Here is a 24,085-nt window from a genome sequence, read left to right as displayed (position 1 = left end):
CTATATCAGGAAACTGCCTTGTCACTGACTCGTGTACCTCAATCATTTAGCTGTGCAACATTCTGCAGATCACACTTCACTGCAGCTCAGTATCTCTTTCTCTCTCTCTGTTCACCGCCAGGCCCTGGCTGATGAGAACGAATATGTGAGAGACACAGCACTGCGAGCGGGCCAGCGAGTCGTCAGCATGTACGCCGAGACCGCCATCCAACTGCTGCTTCCTGAGCTGGAACAGGGCCTGTTTGATGACCTGTGGAGAATCAGGTTAGATATGAAAATCTGGTCACACTTTGTTGATTGAATAAATGTCCCTTATGTGCTGACTAAATGTGTGTCCATGCTGCTGTGGTGTGCAGGTTCAGCTCTGTGCAGCTGCTGGGAGATCTGCTGTTCCATATCTCTGGAGTAACAGGAAAGATGACCACAGAGACGGCCTCCGAGGATGACAACTTCGGGACAGCAGCATCAAATAAAGTGAATAGATTTCCAACAACAAATCCAATACGTATTTATCCAGTTAATAAAAAACATAGTGATACCTACTTTCAAATGAGGGATTGTTCCGATGTTTTGCTGCATTCCTGACCTTTGAACTTCCCCCACAGGCCATCATTGGTGCTCTTGGCGGTGAGCGGCGTAACCGCGTCCTCTCTGGTCTCTATATGGGTCGTGTGGACACCCAGCTTGTGGTTCGACAGGCTTCCCTCCACGTGTGGAAGATCGTGGTGTCCAACACCCCCAGAACTCTTCGGGAGATCCTCCCAACCCTCTTCTCTCTCCTGCTTGGTTTCCTTGCCTCCACCTGCTCCGACAAGAGAACGGTATTATTCCTTTTCACTTCATGGTCCTTTGTTTTTAATGCTCCCTGGTTGACAGTTGTCAGTATTTGCTATGTTGTGGCCGTGAAATTACCCCCCACTGATTCTGTGTCCATGTGGTTATAGATTGCTGCTCGGACATTGGGTGACCTGGTGAGGAAGCTGGGAGAGAAGATTCTCCCTGAGATCATTCCCATCCTAGAGGAGGGGCTGCGCTCAGACAAGAGCGATGAGAGGCAGGGCGTCTGCATCGGCCTCAGTGAGATCATGAAGTCCACCAGCAGAGATGCGGTGAGTCACACACATTTCTCTTCAACAAAGGCAAAGTGCTAAGTACAGTCTTTCAAAGAGAAATGAGTACCCATTTTTATGTGCTGTTTATTGTCGTCATTTTACCATTAAAGTCAATTCCTTTTTAGTTCAGAATCGTAATCTTATAAATCACAGAACAAATGAAAACTTAAACCAATTGCTGAGAACTGAAACAGATGTGAATTATTAACCTGTTGGTATTTGCACTGCAGGTACTTGTCTTCTCTGAATCACTGGTCCCAACAGTCAGGAAAGCTTTATGTGACCCTCTGGAGGAGGTCCGAGAGGCTGCAGCCAAAACCTTCGAGCAGCTCCATGCAACCATTGGTCACCAGGCGCTGGATGACATCCTGCCTAGCCTGCTCAGACAGCTGGTGAGTGAACAAGGACACAAATAGTCTCAAATTTAGATCCCATAAAAAAAAAAAAATCTGGTCTATAATACATTGATTGTGTTTTCCCAGGATGATGAGGAGACGGCTGGCTTCGCTCTGGATGGTCTTAAGCAGGTCATGGCAGTGAAGAGTCGCTCTGTTCTGCCTTACTTGGTTCCAAAGGTAATGTTCACAGTCTTGTTTTCTTGTGTTAGTCCACATTATTGTGTCCAGATGACTGACTAAGGCCGATGTCCTCCCTCACTAGCTCACTGCTCCTCCTGTGAACACCCGTGTGCTGGCCTTCCTGTCCGCTGTGGCTGGCGATGCTCTGACACGCCACTTGGGCGTCATTCTGCCTGCTCTGCTCTCCTCCCTCAAAGGGAAGCTGGGAACAGAGGATGAAGCACAGGTAACACCAGCACCCACAAATTATTACATCCACTGTCCTTTTACACAGCCTTCTCGTTCTGTCCTCATGCTCGTAAAGAACTAACGATCACCTTGATGGATTATGTTTTCCTCAGGAGCTGTGCAATTGCCAAACAGTGATCCTCTCAGTGGAAGACGATGTGGGCCAGCGCATCATCATAGATGACCTGCTGGAGGCCACACGAGGTGCTGACCCCGGCCACAGACAGGCTGCCGTCACCATCCTCAATGCCTACTTTGCTCGTACCCGCCTGGACTACAGTTCCCACACCCGCACTTTACTGTCCGGCCTCATCCGCCTTCTCAATGACACCAACCCAGAGGTCCTGACTCAGAGCTGGGACACCATCAACTCCATCACCAAGGTGTGTTGAAGTTGAAATGAAAAGTACCTGTACACAACTTCATCTTTGCATTGCTACAGAGAAACCATATTCATATTTATACTACATGTTGGAAATAAAGCAAAGAGTTTGGTCCTGTATAGTCAAATGGTAAATGTGGACACTGAGTTGTTACTTTTTGTCTCACAGAAACTGGACGCGAGCAGCCAGCTGGCTCTAATTGATGACCTGCATCGAGACATTAGATCAGTAGCTGCAGATGTGAGGGGTCAGCACCTGCCTGGTTTCTGTCTGCCCAAGAAGGTAAGACGGCTGCTCCTGACATATTCAACAATACATTAACAGCATGGTGACCTCATAGTTCTATGTTATTTGCCCACATCCTTTTGTATACTAAAGATCCAGTGTTGGAATTTTACTTAGCTACGGACACAATTCTTGTTCAGTTATGTCACATGTAATGCAATTCTCATAATAGAGATTTCTCCACTTATCTGTTTTAAATCATCTGTTTAATTCTGTACCATCAATTCAACCAGACAAAGAATTCTCAGGAGCCATGATCAATAGCACACTTGATCAACAACAGTTTTTGAAAGGAGCAAAACATCAAGTAACGGATGTCTTATGTTATTATGAGTTATTGTTTAAGCTTTTGAGGATTTGTTAGGAAGCTGTGGTGGGATGACAATAGGGCGGGCCACCACAGTCTAGATAATTAATGGAAAACACTGTTATAGCAACTTTAGAAATTCAATTTGATGTCAGATTAAGGTTTTAAGACATGTTACAGAGTAATTAAGCAGTTAATCAAAATATAAACTGACAGATTAATCAATGAAAATTATATTCACTATTATGTTCTTCATCCTGTTTGTGTCCACAGGGCGTGACCTGTATCCTGCCTGTCCTCAGAGAAGGTGTCCTCACCGGCAGCCCTGAGCAGAAAGAAGAGGCAGCTAAAGCATTGGGAGGGATCATCAAACTGACGTCTCCTGAGGCACTGAGGCCCTCTGTTGTCAACATAACTGGACCGCTCATTCGTATCTTGGGAGACCGGTTTGCCTCGACAGTGAAGACCGCTCTTCTGGAGACTCTCACCCTGCTGCTGGCAAAGGTCTGTGCCTGCATCTCCCAATAGAATACCAAAAATATTGTTGAATATACATCCATATCTTTCTTCATAAGGGAGTTTGATTTTGTCTTGATTCACATCTCTTGGCTCAAACCTTTGCTTTCCTCCTCCAGGTGGGCATCGCCCTGAAGCCCTTCCTCCCTCAGCTGCAGACCACCTTCCTGAAGGCCCTGCTGGACTCAAGCCGTGCTGTGAGGCTGAGGGCTGCCGAGGCTCTGGGCCAGCTGGTTTCCATCCACGCCAAGGTGGACCCACTCTTCACCGAGCAGCTGTCTGCCATCCGTAACGCAGAGGACCCTGGGGTCAGGTGAGATTCTGAGAACCTAGGTTGCAAAAGATTCTCTATTTTTGGAAAAGTAAATAATTTAGCTGAAAATGACTGTGCATATCTAATCACACTTTTGATTCTTGATGAGGATGCTGGTTTTTACTTATTTAATATCGAAGTTTAATTTGATGTTGGATAACAAATGTGTACATGAGTGTGACAGTCGTGAGATTTTTATAATTTCCACTATTACCGCTTTAAATCTCAATTGCCTCAAATCTGATGAGATATCCTGCGAAGAGGAATTGTAATAACTCAACAACATTTGTGGCCCTATTTTCCAGTCGCCAGTGAGTTTTGGAAATCACAAGCAAAATAACCAGGTCAGAGCGTAATCAGTATTCGAATAGCAACTGTGAAAGACACAATTCAAGGGGCTTGCGACACTGATACATCACAGCCAATCACAGTGCAGACCCTTATGAAGGTACATGTAGTGATAAGGGTGCAACCTGACATTTGCATATTGCTTTTATGAGAAGTACCAAAGAAATGATTAAGTCGTAGGCTGAGTTCGAGTATGAGACATCCACCATTAAAACATGTGTCATTAACAAATATTAAGTTATGAAGTTATAAACATAAGTTATTACATTGTTATAAGCAAAGCTGAGAATAAATACTAGGATTTGTTATTTCGTTAAAACTGTGATGTGAATCTCACCTCCTCCAGCTTGATGTTATTCTATAGCTGGAGGATCATTCGGATAACTGTATCTCTTGACACATGGTTTCACGATCTAATGTTTGGAAACCAGATCCACTAGTTAAGCATTTCTCCTGGTGAAGGATGTGCAGTGTGTGTGAACTTCGCCTGTCCATAATGTAGTGTGAACTCACAATGACTGCAAGACTCCTGATCACAAGACCGCAAGTCTTGTAGTGTGAACTTTACAGTGATCCAATAACTTTGAAAGTTGTGTTGTGTGAACTTGGTATACACACACAATGCTTCAGTTTAAGGCTTCAAGAAGGAAACGGTGCTCTGCAGGATGTGTATATGAACGCCCCCATGTGTCAAACCACTGGGAGGGAAAGTTCCAGATATGAAACAGAAAGGCTAATGTGAATGTGGGTAGTGTGATTTCTTAACCAGATGCCAATAAAATTGCCCGACATCAGCTTATCATCATTAAATAATAAGAAATGTCAATACAGAAATGATAAATACATGCTTGGGTTTATTTAATAATAGGATCTCCATTACGTAATTTGTCCACCAGAGGGAACTGACAAATTAATTTGTCAGCTCTCCTCAGTCAGTGAACTTGAGCCTTCTGTAATAACTAAATCTAAAGGACTGTATTTGTTTGTTTATGTTAGAACACAACCTCACAATACATATGTTTATGTTTTCAAACATTAAATTATTATCGTTTAAAAAATCCATTACCGTCCTGGCCCCTCATCTTAATTGCAGCTGTTGTCATGCTAATTCCTGTGTTGTGCTCTTTGCCCCGTCACAGGGAGACTATGCTCCAAGCCTTGAGGTTTGTCATCCAGGGGGCCGGGTCAAAGGTGGACCCAACCATCCGCAAGAACATTACCACCACATTGCTAGGCATGCTGGGACATGATGAGGTATGACAGGAGGAGCAGATGTCTTGCAGCATTGAGTCGAGCTGGGACTTTTTTTTTTTTACATCTGTTGCAACGTTCCTGTTTCTATTACCTCAGGGCCAGTGATGGTTATTGAATACTTAATACTGAATAAGTAATTATCAGTTAAATAAAGTATAAAAGTATAAACACGGAAGAAATTTCACAGAGAGATGTTCAGTGGTGTCCTTTTCTTTGTGATCAAAGTAGAAAAAACGGAAGTCAGACAGAGGATGTGGTTTTCTAAAAGGCGGTTTAGAGCCTACATGTCAGTTTGAGAATAAATGACACTGAACCTTGTTCTGTCTGGTGTGCGTGTGTAGGATGCAACTCGAATGGCGTCAGCAGGCTGTGTTGGTGAACTGTGTGCTTTCCTGTCAGAGGAGGAGCTGCGGAGTGTGTTACTTCAGCACATCTTAGGTTGGTATCTATAGGACACATCCTCACCTTCAGTCGTCCAGTTTAACCAATAATGTCTTGTATGTGTGTATAGTGATGATTTGTTAATTGTTAGTATTGTTCTCAGTAACACTGACAGCTGTGTATTACCAATGACATGTTGCATAGACTGAACCTGCTTAGTTTAAAAAAGTATTGTTCATCCATTTTTTTAAATATATTTTTTTAACAGGATATATTTTTGTCTCTATCAATATAGCTTAACACGTCCTGTGTGTATGTTACCTAGTTTTCTGCTCTTCTCTATTCATCAGTAAAACATTGAGTTGCTTCAAATAATGAATGAATTTATTTTTTATTTCTATCTTTAGCGGACTTGTCTGGTGTGGACTGGATGGTGCGTCATGGTCGGAGCATGGCTCTGGCCATAGCTGTCAAGGCTGCTCCTGAGAAGCTGTGTGGGACGGAATACTTTGACACTGTATCTGAAACCATTTTGAGCAACGCCACCGCTGACAGGGTGAGGAGGAAGTTTTGAGTCTGGTCCTCCGTTCTTTGACAATGCATTTCTCACATTAAAGAAATTGTTTTATGGTCCTAAGGAATATGGTTAGTCATATGCCTTGTTACCACATGTTACTAGGCAACCAGCAGAGTCAAGAAAGTCCCTTCCATCCAAGAGCTGTCCCAGCTAAGTCATTAATCAAATGATTTATAACGCTGGTAATCATTTTCCCCAAACGGATCCACCAGTTAATCTGAATCCACCTCAAATTGTAACGGATTCCTCTTTGGGTCATGCCCCACCCCTCCAGCAAATTTAATGAAAACTGGTTCTGTAGTTTTCTAGTAGTCCTGCAAACAAACAAATCAGAAATGATATGATCATCGATACCAAACCCTTAAATATGTCTGAATTTTTTTTCATCAAGATGCTTGTATAATGCCAACAAAGCCTCGACATATCAAGTTTCATGAAAATGCTGACAATGGTGTTTGTATAATGCTGCTAACGACAAGACAAACAAATAAATGTATTTGCTTAAATTGTACCTAGCTCTTTTCTCTTTCAATACATGTTGTCTGCTCTTCCAGATCCCCATTGCCACCAGTGGAATCAGAGCGATGGGATATCTGATGAGGCATCATCTCAGGACAGAGGGAGGCAGTAATATTTCCCAACGCATCATCACACAGTTAGTCAAGGTAAAGCAAGAACCGTTTCATTCAGCTGATCACAGGCTTCCCTTACTTCTACCTCTGTACATGCTAGGAAGTAAGTGTCATTGATAACAATTTGCTGCACCCATATTACAATATAAGGGGTTATTTGAATAATATTCTCCTTTGTCAGTTGTTTTTCTCTTTACTGCTCTTTTACCAGGTTAGGATTGCTCATATGTTAATAGTATCATGTAGTTTTAAAAGTAACATGATGGTATTTAACCTAATCTGCCAAATAAAATACCAGGCCACTGAAATCCATGTATACTTTCTTTGAAGCCTTGAGAACTTGAGTCAGAAATCGGTCATAATTTATTAATTACACAGAGTGTTTGGTTGTTAAGTAAATCTTAATAATAAGATAAAATAAGATAAAGCTGTATTGATCCCACCCCAGGGAACTGCACTTGTTACAGCAGCAGATAGTCAGAATGAGGTAGCTAAAAGAATAAAAAGGCAATAAAATGAAAATAAAAAATCTAATAAAAATGCAGAGAATATGTACAATTCACTACTGTCGTGAACATCGTTTGTAGAGAAATTTACTACTAGAATGTTTGAATAAAGATGTATACTGTATTTGTGAGTTAGTATGAGATTTTGAAATAGACGTGTGTATGTGTTGTGTGTATGTGTTATTGTGTGTGAATTTCACAATAAGTGGCATACTTCCGAAATAATATATATATGGTATACGTTATACAGATAATGAAAATAGTGTATGTAATGATGAGTAGTGTGTGTTGTGATATTTAGAAACTGTGCAATAGCAGGTGCAACTAGCTACAACTCCTGCAGTGCCATCTTGTATCTTATAAGACTGATTGAGCAAGTAGATTTAATTTAAGACATGAAGCTATAAGAGTTTGAATGAATAAATACAGTGACAAGAACCTGCTTTCACAGTGTGTAATCTATGGAGGTTTTGTAATATGACGTCTGCTGTCTCTGGCCACACAGTGTCTTCAGAATCAGTCCAGTGACATCCGACTGGTGTCAGAGCGGGTGCTGTGGTGGGTGTTCAAAGACCCGGCTACGCCCTCAGTGGAGGCCAGTCTCATCAAGCCTGTGCTGAAGAGTCTGCTGGACAACACCAAGGACAAGAACACCAGTGTCAGAGCCCAGAGCGAACACACCATTGTCAACCTGCTACGACTTCGCCAGGGAGAGGAAACCATGCAGGTCAGACTGCAGACCATCTCTTGTATAATTTACAAATGGAGATGATGTACATTAGAAAAGACTGTTGTTCTCTTTTTAACTTTTTCCTCTTCCTTCACTTCAGAGTATTACTGCCATTCTGGACTCTGCAAGTAACGACCTACTGGCTGACTGTCATCGCCGGTCTTTGAAGAAAATCGCCAGCATGCTAGACTCTAACGAAGAGATAGATGACACCATCCTAACATGAAGGACTTAACCATGAAATGAAATCTGGAGAAATCAACAGAAGCTTGAATGACATGTAAAACAAGTCTCTACTGTTTAAGAGCCCCAGACACACTCACCACACGTGCCCATGTTTTGCCTTTCATGGGCTAAAGGCTGAGATGGGTCGCTTTTTGACTGGCTTCCCCCAACAAATGTCTTTTTTTTTCTTCCTCACATCATTTTTTTAGTGGCATTTAAGCCCGATTTAAAACTTTGTTCTTTTATCTCACACTGTGCAGGATACTCCCCTGTAATTAATTAAATTAGGAAGACACAAGGCCAAATTCTTTATTTGATGTTTGTATTATGCTACTTATTTTACCAAAAATCATGTCAAGCTGTCAAGACAGTAATGTAATGAAGTGACACCCCTATCTTTAGCTTTTATTTGGATTTTGTGGGAGAGTTGTTCAGGGTCAAAAGCAGTCTCTTGTTAGAGTACAAAAAAAACATGCTTACGTCAGTGATACGGTTGTAAAAAGGCAATACAAAATAAAGAGATCTTGATTTCACGATGTAGTGTCATTGTATTTTCACAAAATTTAATACAGTGCATGTGCAACTGAGGATTCAGAATAAAAAAAAACGGTGGGGGGAAGTTTGGCACTTGAGTGTCATTTTGATATGATCTTGTTTTTAGCTCTAAAAGCATCACCACGAGAAGTAAACATTCACATCTGTAGGAAAATGTTTTTCAAATTATCACATTCCTTGGACATAACCATATTCTATCATGTTTTCTTAATTTGATGAGGATGAAGTGAACTTACCTTATAATAGAGATGATGGTTATCAATGTGCGATGGATGGATATAGTGCAAAATGAGATTTAGTCCAAGAATACATTACTTAAAATGTGTTCAGATTTAACCTAAGAGAAGAAAACTTCACCTAAGACCAAACAAGGTATTTCTATTAGTATATGTTATTTGTAAAGACATATGTATCCTATAGTTGGGAATCAATGGGAGGACCCTGCCCTCCAGCAGCATGGGTGTGCTTCTTCAATGGGACGGCACGGCCGGGCTGTAGCCGGAGCCTGCGCAGTGACGCCGGGTCAGAGTTGGGTGCAGCTCCACCAGAGAAGGAAGCGGAGTTTCCGGCTGTTTGCAGCGGAGGGAGAGGATTGCTGACGCCGTGAAACCCCGAGAAAAAACACCGCCGGCTCGGGGGTTAAGAGATAGTAGCTTTCTAGTGGTCGTTTTCTCTCGTGTCGTGGGATTCTGGGGGGCTGGTGAGTTTTTATTTCCACGGGCCGAGGGGGTCGGGCAGAGAACCGAGCTACGAAGCGGCACACGGCGGGAGTGAGCCACTAGCTACCGGCATGGCACGGGACTACGATTACCTCTTCAAGCTGCTCATCATCGGTGACAGCGGTAAGGCGACGCCGAGGATGCGGGACGGGAAGTGGGCCTCGTCCTGTTTTTGTACAGGGGGGGGGGGAGCAGAAATGCAATTTGAAGCCCCGTGTGTACCTGTCTGACACATTTACCACTTATCATATGTTAGTTTGATGAATGGAATTTATATGTGAAATGTACACATCCGCCATATTTCTGTGGCGGTGACAGGGCGGAGGTTGTGTGTCCGGGCATGGCAGCGATCAGGCCGGATATCGCCTCCAGATCACCAGCGTTTGAGTCGAAGAATGTCTCTTCCTGTGCTCATATCGACTCATACATGTATTATTGCTACACAACAAAGACGTACTGGGCAATACACCACTGTATGGGGGTCTCACAGTCTTTTGTGTGGCCTCTTGTTTGTAACCCCTGCTAGCCTAGCTAGCTAGCTGGAAGGTGCGCTAACAGTTACAGGGCTAATGTGAACTCACGGTAGCTGCACTCAGAAGCTGGTGTTTTAATACATTTGAGATCTACGTACATCAGATAGAATGTCTTTATTTATATTTCTACTGCACTATAGTTTAGAAAATTCAATGAGAATACGTTAGCAAGATACGTTTTGTTATTTAGCATGCTAGTGCTAGCTGCTTCACAGTGGAGGAATGCTGCACTGCAGCCTCTGGTTTGCATCTCTGCATCCAGTCTGTTCAAGTGTGGTGAAGTGACACTAATCAAATGCTCATACACAACTGTAATATCATGAAGGTAAATGCGTACATGTGCTGACCTGCTGAGAGACCACCTGCTCTGTGTTTACCTTAGCTGTGTTATCATGTTAAAGCCTGGTGTCCCAGGTAGATTCATATTTAAGATCTGTCTACTCCTGATAAGGACTGCTCTTCTTCTATCTCCCCCATTAACAAGCCTTTTCTAACGCGGCTCCACCCTCAGTAGAAGTGGAGCCTCCTCCTGCACGACCCCTTTGTGGGGAAATGATCTTTGCATTCATTGACAGCCCTGATCCTGGCACTACCCCATCAGCTGGCTGCTCACAGTACAGGGTCCGGCTGCACAGCAAGTCCTTCACTGCCACCCGCACACAGAGGCCAGTGTCCCGCCCAGCTGCAGCGTGGAGACACAACTGTCTGCTGTGATGCACCAAGTTCATTTAGGAAAGATGTTCCCGACCCTGTAAACAGAAGTGCTGCTGAGAATCGACACATTCCACAGTCTGGATTACCCACGCTGAACTGAGGCTGGGTTTTATCACTTAGCCTCTGGCCTGTCACAGTAGGACATGCACATGACACATCTGCTCACAGAGAGCAGTCTGACACCAGATCGGTCATGTAATGATATTTCGTCAAGCACCTAATCGAACACAGAAGATGCCACTCCTCTGCAAAACCTATGGAGTACCATGAAGATGCACAAGTTCCAGGCCACGAGACTTGACAACAGAAATGAATAGTTCTTTCACTGTCAAGCTGGACGGTTTTATTTTCGGGATAGTTTTTGGAAAGATAGAATGAACACAAGCTTCTCAAGGACAAAAATATGATCTCTCTCTCTCTCCTGCTTTGAAGCTTTCGTTATTGTTTGCTTGAACAAAAAACTGCAGCCTGGAGAACACAGGAACCTGAGAGCTCTTTATGTTGCGACCAATCAAACATGAGATGACAATAACACAATAGGTAGGCGAAGAACCAGGGCTGCAGGGTGAGTCCCACCCCAGGCTGGGCAGCAGAGTCACGTCCTAACTCTCAGTTGTTACCTGACAACTGATCTGTCGAGGACTGGGCACTCCTCATCTGTCTTCTTTTAATCCCACTCCCCTTACCCCTCTGCTTTCCTTCTACCTCAAACCTATTTATCCTGCTCGATCATTTTAGGGACACTCTTTTGCTTGTTCCATTTCGTTGTAATGCCTGTGTGGACTTCGACATGAGCCTTTCAAGTTGCTGTTGTTACATCTTTAATAGCAATTATTTAGCTTATGTCAGCACAGTTGAGATGCGTTAAATGAACACTAAAGGTGCTGCCTTGTTAACCTTAAATCCATAATCCTCAAAATGTTGTCTTAATAAAGCACAAGATCTGTGGGTACACGAGGATTACAGTAAATGTTCAGGTTGACATCTTGTTTTGGTTTACAGTCAATCACATGGTGGTAATCTCGGGTAACTAGGATATAATTAGAAACTAAACTTAAGCCATTTGGGAATTTTCTCTTGTGTGGTGCATAAAACCTTCCAAACACTCAACAAATGTGTTATTATACAATTGCAATATTTTATTTGAGTCAAAATTTAAATATTGTAAAGAACGCACCCTTGTTTTTTTGGAAATCTGTGGTTCTCTTAACCTCATCCTGTGCTTGTGTTTCCTCCTCAGGCGTGGGGAAGAGCAGTCTCCTCCTGCGATTCGCAGACAACACATTTTCAGGTGTGTGGTTCTACCTCAGTATATTTGAAAGACTTATCGCTCTGCATTTGTGCGTTCATTAACTTGATTTTGTGTTTGTATGCCTGTTTACAGGAAGCTATATCACCACGATTGGAGTGGATTTTAAGATCCGAACAGTGGAGATCAACGGGGAGAAGGTGAAGCTCCAGATCTGGGACACAGCAGGGCAGGAGCGCTTTCGCACCATCACATCCACGTAAGTAGATTCATACTCAAACCTACAAACACACAGACCTTTCAGGTGAAGCTGTTCGTTGTCTTTTCAACAACTGAATCTGAAACTACGAAAGTGTCTTTGTGGTCCTCAGATAAGGTATTATATTTGAGGAAGCAGTTTGTAGACCACTAGGATAAGTTGGCCCTGCTCTGTGAAACCGGGTGGAATTCCCCGCAGATCCTAATTACAGATGTGAGAAGGAGGCTCCTGGTCTCAGGCTGTAGTGCTACATGACGGCAGCGGCTGGGTGGATTTACCCTCTAATGCTTGAAGTATGTGTCACACTTTTGTCCAGTGTTGAATCGTAGCCATGTGGCTCAGCCTTCACACTGATGTCAGGCAAATTGTCCTTTTTTACTATCAATGATTCACATATACTAGGGCTGAGCGATATGACTTCATATCAATAGTACGGTTACTGACTATTTTGACCTCAATTACGACGATGAACTATTATTTTTTACACTATCAGTGCCAGTCAACAAGACACCCTGCTCCTCTGCTCTTTTATTGTTGTTCACATGTAGAACCATCAGATGTGTTTAGTTATGATCGCTGTTGTCGGATCAGGAATCCTGGTCGTTCCCGGTCTTTTTAACCCTGATGTTCTGGCTGTGCACATCTCGTTTCGTGTTGTCTGTGAACGAACATGTTGGACCTTTTTTCAGTGTGTTTTAAAAATGTGTCTCATGAGTGAATCAAACAAACACAAAGTAAACTGCAAGGACGTTTGTGCCCTAATAACGGAGGAGGACGTGGTCTGTGGGCCGAGTTCTTGTTCTGACTGTTAGCACACTGCCTCGCCTCCAGTGACAGCTACAGAATGCTGGTCACCTGTTGATTTAAGTTTTATTAATAGCGAATGTAATGCATGTGTAAAGTGGATAAGATGGACGGTTCATGAGATGTGCATTACATATACAGACAAACAAACAAGGGTGTTATTAGTAGGTAGATGCAATGTTGTGTTTTGGTCTCTACACCTTTTAAGTTCAGCACTCAGACTTGGTGGGTTTCTAATGCTGGAATTCAGATTTAATCAACTCCCATTGTTTTTGTTTCATGTTGCTACACAAAGGTTTCCACTCATCCCACACATGTAAAACATGAGGCCTGTGACCGCAGAGTGTTGTTATATATTTAATTCACTATCTGTTCACTTTTGCTGAGTCACCTCGTCCGCCTGCTTCACTTCAATGAAAACACTTTCGCTGTTGGGCGAGATTTGAAAACATACACTACATCGCATGCCTCGTCTCCTGCAGTTCACAGCATGATGCTAATGAATGAAATTGGATTACATCACATTCGTGTAAGGTTCTAATGGGTCACTGGAAGATGCAGAAGCAATTAGCTTCCTGCTGACCGGGTCCAGATCTCTGGCCAAGAAAAGGCAGTCAGTAGAAAATGAATGAATTTTAAATATAACAAATATTATTTCAGGGGAACATCTCTGTCCTACTGCTTCATGATTGACACATCTTCATGCTGTCATGACTCCTAGTTGTGCAAGTAATCGTAGTCATGTTTTTTTTGGGACTTTTTCACCAAATCCACTGTATATGAAAATGACAGCCATGAGAGAAATGTGAGTGAATCAAAGTGTAAAGTTGTTGACTGTCAAATCAAAACACTGTTTGACTTTGACTGGAGCAGACAGACAAATAAAGCCATCGTTGTCCAAACCTTGCGAGGTTTGTCGTTAATAAGACCGAGACGCATGTTTGAGAGTTTCTATGACGTACACCGCTGCAGTGAGGACGATCAGAGCACCAGAGTCACCCAGAGAGCTCGAGAGTCTGCAGCGCTGATGCTTCAGCCCCTGGGGAGCACGAATCCCCCGTCGGTTGTTCTGTAGGAATCCCTCCACCAAGCAGGTGGCCTAGTTAGACTGATAGAAGACTGGTAGGCTGCTGAAGTAAAGTGGCCCGGTGCCTCATTAGGTCCTTAATGAATTTCACTGGAGCTGGATCGTGGGCTGAGACCTGCTCAATCCACTAAGGAGGCCTGGAGTGACCTCTAAACATTAATGTACTAACCAAATATTTTCTGGGTGAAAATATAATGGAGTACTGGGGCTTCAGACCCCCTCTCTGTGTGTGTTGTGATCTGAGCTTGTCCGTCTCTGTGAATCCGTTCCTCATGCTTATTAAGCGAGTTTTCTCCAGTTCTGATCAGCATGATGTAAACTTAACACTCAGGTTGATATTCTAATTTTCACCCCTCTTCTGGCTGTGACGTTGGTTCACAGACACACACACTGTTTACACTCCTGTCACTTGTTCACTACAGTGCTGTTGAACCAGAAACAATGTGGGGACCCCTATAATGTCTGTGGTCTACACACAGCACAGCTATGCTAACAGTACTACTTTGCTAACTAGCTGCTAGCTGCCATGTGGACCAGTGTGTTTAAACATTTTTTAAAATATTTACTGGCTGATGCATTCTCACACATATGCTCAAACACTGACAGGAGAACCAATATGTGAATGAGACGTGACAGGTTCATTTGAGCAGTCTGCACAGCCGTTAGCTGGATTGTTTGTCTCTCTTCTGCACATTATTCCGTTGTGCTTCTGGTCGTGTGTTTAGGAGCTGCTTTCATAAGTGGTCAGCTCTCAGTACAGATGTGAACACACCAGGGACACATACAGGAATCATACGCCTTCCAGTCACTCAGACAGACCGCGCTTGGAGGTTGTCTGGGGGTGTGATTATTTTCGCTTCGTGAAAGCAAATACATCGTGGACAACATATGAAAGTCTTCTCTGCTGATGTCCTCTTACCCCGCCACAGTTTCACAACAAATTTAAAGTTTTACATGTCTCCACGTATACATTTATTTGCGGCCAGCTTAACAATATCAGCACTGACGACCAGATCTAGATTTTTCTACCATTTTAAATAAGTAAAATCTTATCCCATTGCACAGATGTGAGCAGAACATTGATTCCCTCAACCCCTGCTTGCCCCACTCCCCCTTTCTCTAATCTTACTCAATCACATACATGCACATTGACAACATGACCTGCTTGTCAGAGTCAGCCGGAAAATAAAAACATAATTTAGTCTAAACTGAAATGACTTGGGGAGTTGAGATCTGACCAAACGGTCCCAGGAGATGCAAAGGGGGGAGCACATTGATCCCAGCTGTGAATCCAGAGGTTCCTTTAACTCTGAGTCCACTTCACTCATCTCGCTTCCTGAAACAGGGCTCAGGTCAGAGTATTAAACCCATACGGCATCATGGTGCTCTATTGATGGATGATTTCTGAGTGAGAAGTCTGGTTTATTAACATTTTATTAGCCTGTTTGTGCTGTTTTACTACAGAAATGGTGACTGCTTGGGGCCCATGTGCCTGTGGTGTGAGTTTATGACTCTATTCATTTGCCCTTTACACACACAGACAACCCTCCGTCCCTGCTGTCTAGCTGCTCATTACTGCTGAACATTGGGGACAACACCATATCCCCACGCTGTCACGTCAGGAAGCAACACACTAATACACACAGTACACACACACTGTTGGCCTGACGAAAGGTTCTTTGTGTTTGCTCGGTCTCCTTGCAGCTACATTAGGGATGCTCTCTTTCTGGGACCTGGCCACAGGTTTACAGTTCAACTGTCTGTTTGTCTTTCTCTGGTTTACTTGTTGTCTTCAGCAGCCACACACTCTGTATTGTGTACTTCAGTGTTGCGTTATTGAAGCTATCATTTCAATTGACTCTGAGCGCACAGTCTATGGACTCAGTCTGGACAATAAAACATTTCTGTTATTCTGCTGCACTTGCTTCAGACTCAGGTCGTTTTATGTAACGGCATCATGAGTTTGCGTTGTCGGGTATCTTTATTACAGTTTTAAGATGATGTGTCATCCTAACTGCGTTTTGTCTCCTCCTGCTGGTCATCTGCATGCGTCACCCCAGTGGTAGCGAACCTTTATGTCAGATTAAAAACCCCACAGACCTGACACGTCAATTTAAGTACCCCCCCCATCTAGTCCAGGACTCATGTTCCAAATGTGTCCACTGGAATAGATATTGAAGTTTCTGTAATTTAACAACTGATGATACAAAAGTATATATATGCATTATCCAATAGTATTCTTTTCATGCAGTTCAGCTGTTAATGATTTGTTAAGTTTGTTAATTATATAACCTGTTATCAACTTCTTATCCATTGACTTAGCGAAATAACTGCCATTTGCTCTTTGTCACGTAATGTTCACTCTATTAATTTATCCATTACTTTGAGTTATTTCCAAATATTTATTTTCCAGCTATTTATCGTATTTATTACTTCTTTAAGCTATTTAACAATACATTTCTAGTTTTATCTAACTACCTTTACCAATCATTTATTACATTTGGTTTTTGTAGTCTGTTACTTTAAGCTATTTAAAAATATTGTAGCTATTACTTACTAAACTTGCAGTTTTCACATCTCTGCTAGTTTGCTCACTAGTTTTCACTAGTACTCATGCTTATGTGACACAGTATGTGGATATGTATTTTTACTCTGTCTGTTTAATACTTAATGTTAAAGGCTGACTGTGTCTCTCTCTGCTGTGTTCAGATACTACAGGGGAACACATGGGGTCATAGTGGTATACGACGTCACGAGTGCAGAGTCCTTTGTCAACGTCAAACGATGGTTACATGAAATCAACCAGAACTGCGACGACGTGTGTCGAATATTAGGTGAGTGTGCTCTTATTTAGTGTCACCTTGGCTTTCTTAGTTTAAAAATAGACTCTTTTGTGTTGACTCAAGAGTTTTCCTGCTGTGTCATCCTGGCAATATTTTCTATTTTCAGTGGGAAACAAGAACGACGACCCTAACTCGAAGGTGGTCGAGACGACTGACGCGCAGAAGTTTGCTGAGCAGATGGGAATCAACCTGTTTGAGACGAGTGCAAAAGAGAACATCAACGTTGAAGAGGTAACTCACTGTTTGTGTTGTCACTGGCCCAGACTGCAGTGTTTGTGTGAAATGGTTTCTGTGACATCCCTGATGTGTAGAGCAGCTCGGATGAAGGCTTGAGTTCAGCAGTGTTTCTGCGTCCACTGATTCCTGCTGATCTGTAGTTTGTCTCAGTTTTTGTGCAGGGGTTTATTGTAAAAACCCTTTCTACTCTCTGAACCCCTAAATCCAATGGAGGGTTTAACCGGCTTATGATACGGGTTTATCATAGTTGGATTCTGTGACAACAGAAAATATCATTGGACTTTAAAATTTCCAACAGTCCTTGAACAAATAATGAAATCCAAGATAGAGGTTGTGACATTTCAGAATCCCTTAATTTGAGATCCCTGTCTGCACCAACCAGATTCTGTAAAAACATAAAAACAAAAGCAGTCATGTGACAGTAAAGTGAAAATTTGAATATGGGTTACTCTTGAGTGCACTTATATTGATATACTGATATTTTTCTAAAGTTCTTTTTAATAATTTATGCCATTATAACTCTTATTTATTTATTTATTTATGCTTTTTGAGTTGTTTGCAGGAGGCTGTAAGAACCTTGGGGGTTCAGAGGGTTAAAAACTGTTTTGGGGATATTCTTGGGAAATAAACTTTGCAACTAACAATAATTGTCATCATCAACTAACCCAAATTTTCTGATCTATCAAAACATTTTAAATTGCATTCTATCATTCTCAATTTTTCCACTCCCGACTCAGTGTCTTCATATGTCTATTACTGTGTATTACATTAGTAATAATATACTGATAGGAAAATCCCATCTCTGGAGTTGTAGATCAGATACATTATATCATTACAGTCTAGTGAAGAAAACTTTCAATATCTGTTTTTCGCAAACTGCTGTGTGTGTGATGTGGCTGATCTGACTGACTGCTGCACTCACATTTGTGTTTCTCCTGCAGATGTTCAACTGCATCACAGAGCTAGTGCTAAGAGCCAAAAAGGAGGTGATGGCCAAGCAGCAGCAACAGCAACAGAACGACGTGGTCAAACTCACCCGGAACAGTAAACGAAAGAAAAAGTGCTGCTAGCAAACTCGAAGCCATCCTCAAAAGGCCGGCGGCGGCGTCTTCTTCACACACACATGCATACACAATGGGACTCAGAGCATCTAAATTAAAGAGCAGATTAAGATTTAATAAATATACAGTGAAAGAATTAAAAAAATAAATGGAAAACATGTCCCCTTTGGACAGACTAATCACAAAGACTTTAAAAATAATGTACAGATTTTATCAGATGTCAGATCAAGTTTTATTTGGAATTCAGCAGATGGGCACTATTGACCTGAGGTCCTCCTTTCTTAAAGGATCTGCAAGCTGACAACTGACCGCCATAACTCCCAGATTTATATCCACATAATCTGCATATTCCTCCACCAGTATCTCATCTCTCCTTCTCATTCCACTGCACATGGGACATTCAGAGTCGGCTCAGACTCTGTGCCAGGGGAGAAGGAGGGCTCACCTCGTTTGGATTCATTTGTTTCTTTCTAGTTTTATTTTGTGGGGGGGAGGGACAGGGCAGGGGGCTGTCTGATTGGTCTTTGGCTCAAGCGTCTGAGTTAAAGGGGAGCTCCACCTCTCCACAGTTTCTGCAATTCAGACACCTGTGTTACCTCGGCTCACGCTGACTGATCACAAACTGCTAGATTTTGTTTCATTTGACCTGATGGGGAAAAAGAAAATAACATGGATGATGAGGATTGGTAGACAACCTTTAGCAACTAATCTGATGGACAGGCCTGGGGACTTCTCGTGTTTTTATTTTTTCTTTGTCTCTGTTTTGCCAAGCTTCCCGCCCTCTCCCCTCTAACCTCTAGTAGTGCTGAGCCAAGAGTAATTGATTTTAATTTCATTCTTATTTGTCTGTTTATTAAAGTGCAGCAGAGCAGCTGATCCGTTGTCTGAGCTCTCAGAGGTTCAGCTCTGACGGCAGCGGTCACTGCAGTCTTACTTCGCTTTCAATGTCTGCTTTTAAACCCTTTCCTTCATCTTTTTTTTTTTTTTTTTTTTTAAAGAATGATACTGCCAATATAGTAAAAAAAAATATATATATATCGGGAGCTCAGTGGCGCCTCTCATTGGACTGTTGCCATAGTGGCCCCTGGTCACCCAAGAGGCAGGGTGACTCGGTCTGATTGGGCCGTGTTGAGTCCTCAGGAAGCGCTCAGGGCTAAGCCCCCTCCCACCCTCCACCTCTCTAGTTATAAATGTCTGCAGCCACCAGCCTTCTCCCCCCCACACCCACATATCAGCACCTCTAACAGCGATGGACTCTCGCCTGTACCTGGTCACTGAGGGGCACGAGGAGGCTCTTACTCTGGAAGCCGGCCTCTGGGAGTTACGCCGGTGACCTTTGATCCACAGCAAACTTGTTGGGCCTTGATTTTTGAGCATGTAACACTTTGTTTTAAGAGGTATTTAAAGCCTGAAATACATTTAGACTGTGAAGGATTTACTTTGTTTCCTCAGCTTGCGGAATTTTTTTTAACAGTTAACTGATGTTAAAAGTCTGATGTCATGTTATATGTGTTCTGCTCTTCTGTCACAACCCCCCCTGCTACCTGTTCCAGCAGACAGGGTTTTCTGCATCCATGTTGAGAGTGTGACAGACAGTGGGACGGTTGTTGTAAGAACAAATGGGGATGAAGTGCAGCACTGGATCTCAGTGTGTTGGGCCCTGAGCTTCTCTCCCTCTCCACGTGCACCACCAGGGTTTGTCACAGAGGCATCATACAAACTGACATATTTTTCTATTTTGAATTGGGAGAGTAACAAATGAAAAGACCTGCACACACTGGCTAAGAATCTGTTGGATATGTCTAGTTGTCATTGTCTCTGCAGACTCTGGCAGGCGGTGTGGGAGCCTGATAAACGGCGAGAGGTCACTGTAATGTCGGTGGCCCAGAGATGGTGTCAATTCTCACACTTTATGATTTCTATTCATTACGAGTATGTGTATATATAAATATATTTGTGTGTTTATATTCAATATAGAACATACACACAAATTAGCACACCAAACTGTGCATGTGTGAACATGCCCCGTGTTCTATGTTGAAACACACCTGTCAGCTGTGGTTTGCTGTACACTGGAGAAAAAGAGATGTACTATTCATTTTTCCCGACATGAATTTAATCAGTAATAAACGTTTTAAAAGAATAAATATTTGATGCAAAATGGCTGATCTCATTTGTCAGTGATTTGATGCTTGGTCTTAACTCTTCTTTTTGAACCTGTATTTTTATTTGATCTTTTCTGTGAATAAAGTTTTATGGGAGGAAGTGTGCATTAGTCTTTGGGAACCATCTAATAAACTGCAAAAAGACAACTTTTTTTTTTCTGTTTCAAACAGGAAATCACTCATGTTGAATTCAGAGAGGAAGTAAAGATGCAACAATAAAGTAATGACAGGGCTGTTCATGGTAATCACTCACTATCAAGTTATTAATGATCAGTCAAGCAATGCAACTGAAATCAATAATTTTCAAATATATCGTGGATTTTTCATTATCAGGCTCGCTGAGAAAATGTTTGAAAACAGATCCCACACTAAAACCACACCTTAAGACTACTACTACTGCTGGAGTGTTTTCTTAAACGGTAATGGATTTGAGCTCTGAGGGCCACCGTACTTACCAACATCTTTTATGTGAATTTATTCTTTGCAGACGAAGCTGTTCAACAGCATCATCAGCTTATTTTCCCAAAGTCCGACAATGACAACAGCATAGAGGAAACCAAGTCAGGGTAGACAAGTAGATTGTAAAGTGTTTATTTGTAGAAAAAAATGCTCAGAAAATTGCATGGGAAATAGTTTGAATAGTTTGAAGCATTCTGTAACTGAAACAGTGCCGTTAGTCAGAGGTGAATGAAAGCACTCACACAGCACAATGAGCCCAGCCGAAGCACTGACATTCCAAAATAACATCCGACTGAGTGGAGACAAGCAACAGAAAATACACACTCAGTGTGTGTCATTGATTTGGTGTGTGTCAATGCTGCGACACACACACACGCACACACTCCACCCTCAGTGGCAGCATCACGATTTTTAAAATGCTGTCGGTACAGTCTACAGTGTCCCAGCAACAGTTTCATACAAACAAGGAACAGAAACAGCAATTAGGACATAATGTGGACAAAAAACATGTTTACAGTGTGTTGTTTTTCTAACAAAAAACATGGAATGAAAGGAGACTAATTACAGTGTGGTGGTGGCAGCAGCGGCTGGTGTTTAATCCGAGCTTGCAGGAGGAAGAGGCGACTCTTTCTCTGGGGAAGAGGAACTATCAGAAGTCTCAAACTACAAACACACACACACTTTCTTATACGACCCATTTTCAAACTTTTCAGAAACAAGTTTTCCGACCTATGAGGGAAAAATATTTCTATTCATTCATTCTAATAAGGCAATCTTCCTACAGAGTTTTTAATGGTTTTATTAATGTTTAATTAATCCTTCACTAATCCTTAGTCCTTCTGTAATTAGAGCCAAAAAGAAGTTTATGATGTTTTTCGGGTATTTTAGAATCTTGATATGTTTTTGTGCTCCCCCCACAGGATAAGTGGTATAGATGATGGATGGTTGGATAATAATATGGAGAAAATGTGTCTTTTTATGTTCTGAAATATCTTCAGGATTTTAGTTTAACTTCCTCTGGACACCCAGTTAGATTTTTTAGCTTTTTAATTCATCAGCAAGACTCATCCAGTGAAATATTTGACCTAATTTTGACCTGTTAATAAATGCCAGCAAAGTCTTAGACAATATTTTTAACAGATGCCAAATTGTTAATCTAGTCTATTTTGATAACCCTTAATTATTAACATATTAGCGTTTATGATTACTTTTTTTGCCATTGTCTATGATTAGTTCACATTTACTAATAAAGGAATGGTTAGGTATTGTGGGCAGTATGTTTACTTTCTGACATAGGAACTCTCATGTCTGTATGTTTAATACAAGGCTGCTGCCAAATTCCTTAAACTGACGTTTAGTTAAATTACTTTATGAATAACTAATTTTCCCAATCCATCAGATTTTTCTCATTAATCCATATATAAAAACTATCAATAAAACCATTATTTACGACTTAAAAAATGTTTAAAGAGTTGGCTTATTTAAAAGTGGCACCAGGAGCTGTCAACTGGATTTTGGGGTTCTGTTGGAATAAAAAAAATGACACTGATGAGTCTTTAACATAACAGAACTTGGAAGGACTCACGAATATCTCCCACCACTTCAGCTGCATGCCAAAGACACACACACACACACACACACACACACACACACACACACACACACACACACACACACAACACACACACACAAACACATGTATGAGTGATCACCAGTGGAACCCCTGCTCACTGTTGGAACACACATGAATAAAGAGCCTTTACAAACAACAATGTACAGGTATATTTCTCTCTAAAAAAAGGATTTCATTCAAAATGTATGCTTTTTTTTATAAATATATCGATTTCATCCAAACGTATTCGACTTATTATAAAAAAATCATTCTTTGGGTTGATCCTTCCAACAACCAGCTGAAATGAAGAGAAGACATCTGCATAGGTTTGCACAGCTGCATCCAGACACTGTGCCACGCTGTGAGTCGCTCACGCTCGATAGAGATCTCAGGTCAAAACATAGATGTTTAACCAATGGAGGAACAGATATGTCACGTAAAAACGGAAGCCCGGCAGCTTAAAGAACAAAGTGCTCATGAAGTATTGAAGCAATGAGAATGGAGGTAGAGCTTCTCTATTTGAGGTGAACCAGCGCAGCTCAGACGTTGAGCACTGCAGAGGAAGCTTCTGTTCACTGACATGAAGTTCTGCAGGTTATTGTTGAGCCCGATTGATCGACTTAATTGAGAATTCATGAGCTGTAGTTCTGCCTCCATCTCAAGCTGATGTGTAAACATTTTAAAAAATTTGGTCAACTAGGAAGAGGATTGACATCATGAGGACAATGCCAGACTTTTCTTTGAAAAAGCATCAATGTTTAAATGTGAATTATATTCGATGTGAACTGTGGAAGAACGCACCAGCTGAGCCCCTGCCCGCCCCCCCCAGGTTTATTTAGATGTCAGAGATGAACATGAAGGCCTCGTGTGCGACGAATTCAAATAAAAGTGCTGGTTCATACATTCACTTAGTTCAAGGATCCTGTTTCCCTGCTCACACTAGATTTTGTTTTGCTTGAATTTTATATGAAACTTGATAATGGGATTTTGATGACAAAATGGGGTTTTCGTAACATGAGGTGCATTATTGGCTGCATTTTGGGATATGTAGGATCTGATCTTTCCCATATAACCTGATATTGAGGATTAATTAAGAGAATATCTCAGCCTCAGGTGCTGATTAAAAAGCTGCAGTGATTTTGGTACTGTCTAATTGAACTAGCCGTAAACACAGCATAGTCAAATTTCAACTTTTAAAGTTGTTAAACAAACAGTTGTTCACACGTCTCAGCAGGCGCCAGAAGTAATAAGTTAGAGTCGTGTTTCTGAGCCGCCCAACAAGTTTTTAAAATCAATACTAACTCTCCCTCTAGTTTAGTTTTGGAGCTCCATCAAACACTTCACTCTGTTTAGAGCTGGGAATCGAACATACTGGAGCTGCCTGCTGAAATCTGGGTTAAAGAGAGTGGTGAA

General features: G+C 41.9%; 2 protein-coding genes across 3 annotated transcripts in view; both read left to right on the top strand.

Moving 5' to 3' along the window:
- gcn1 (GCN1 activator of EIF2AK4) overlaps nucleotides 1-8,908 on the top strand; it is a 28,312-nt gene extending 19,404 nt beyond the window's left edge. The window contains exons 41-57 of the mRNA XM_061070885.1: nucleotides 122-264; nucleotides 357-474; nucleotides 606-821; nucleotides 945-1,109; nucleotides 1,343-1,504; nucleotides 1,595-1,687; nucleotides 1,773-1,916; nucleotides 2,032-2,301; nucleotides 2,470-2,583; nucleotides 3,167-3,397; nucleotides 3,529-3,722; nucleotides 5,210-5,324; nucleotides 5,666-5,762; nucleotides 6,113-6,261; nucleotides 6,837-6,947; nucleotides 7,926-8,147; nucleotides 8,251-8,908. Of these exons, the coding sequence (XP_060926868.1) occupies nucleotides 122-264; nucleotides 357-474; nucleotides 606-821; nucleotides 945-1,109; nucleotides 1,343-1,504; nucleotides 1,595-1,687; nucleotides 1,773-1,916; nucleotides 2,032-2,301; nucleotides 2,470-2,583; nucleotides 3,167-3,397; nucleotides 3,529-3,722; nucleotides 5,210-5,324; nucleotides 5,666-5,762; nucleotides 6,113-6,261; nucleotides 6,837-6,947; nucleotides 7,926-8,147; nucleotides 8,251-8,376 (2,670 nt within the window). The 3' untranslated portion in view covers nucleotides 8,377-8,908. The remainder of the gene's footprint in view (nucleotides 1-121; nucleotides 265-356; nucleotides 475-605; nucleotides 822-944; nucleotides 1,110-1,342; nucleotides 1,505-1,594; nucleotides 1,688-1,772; nucleotides 1,917-2,031; nucleotides 2,302-2,469; nucleotides 2,584-3,166; nucleotides 3,398-3,528; nucleotides 3,723-5,209; nucleotides 5,325-5,665; nucleotides 5,763-6,112; nucleotides 6,262-6,836; nucleotides 6,948-7,925; nucleotides 8,148-8,250) is intronic.
- A 564-nt stretch (nucleotides 8,909-9,472) lies between these two features.
- Nucleotides 9,473-20,599, top strand: rab35b (RAB35, member RAS oncogene family b). 2 transcript variants are annotated; one of them, XM_061070886.1, is made up of 6 exons: nucleotides 9,473-9,772; nucleotides 12,137-12,187; nucleotides 12,281-12,404; nucleotides 17,005-17,129; nucleotides 17,245-17,369; nucleotides 18,317-20,599. In XM_061070886.1, exons 1-6 carry the CDS (start codon nucleotides 9,721-9,723, stop codon nucleotides 18,443-18,445), a joined length of 606 nt encoding a protein of 201 aa, XP_060926869.1. In that variant the 5' UTR covers nucleotides 9,473-9,720; the 3' UTR covers nucleotides 18,446-20,599. The 2 variants fall into 2 exon arrangements, with proteins under 2 accessions (XP_060926869.1, XP_060926870.1); XM_061070887.1 differs by lacking the exon at nucleotides 17,245-17,369 and having other exon boundaries at nucleotides 18,317-18,423.
- The last annotated feature ends 3,486 nt before the right edge of the window (nucleotides 20,600-24,085 follow it).

This window comes from Limanda limanda, chromosome 5 (genome assembly GCF_963576545.1).
Source record: "Limanda limanda chromosome 5, fLimLim1.1, whole genome shotgun sequence".
In the NCBI taxonomy this organism is placed as follows: Eukaryota; Metazoa; Chordata; class Actinopteri; order Pleuronectiformes; family Pleuronectidae; genus Limanda; species Limanda limanda.
Note: the sequence above shows the minus strand (reverse complement) of the source record. Positions and strands in the feature narration are given on the sequence as shown.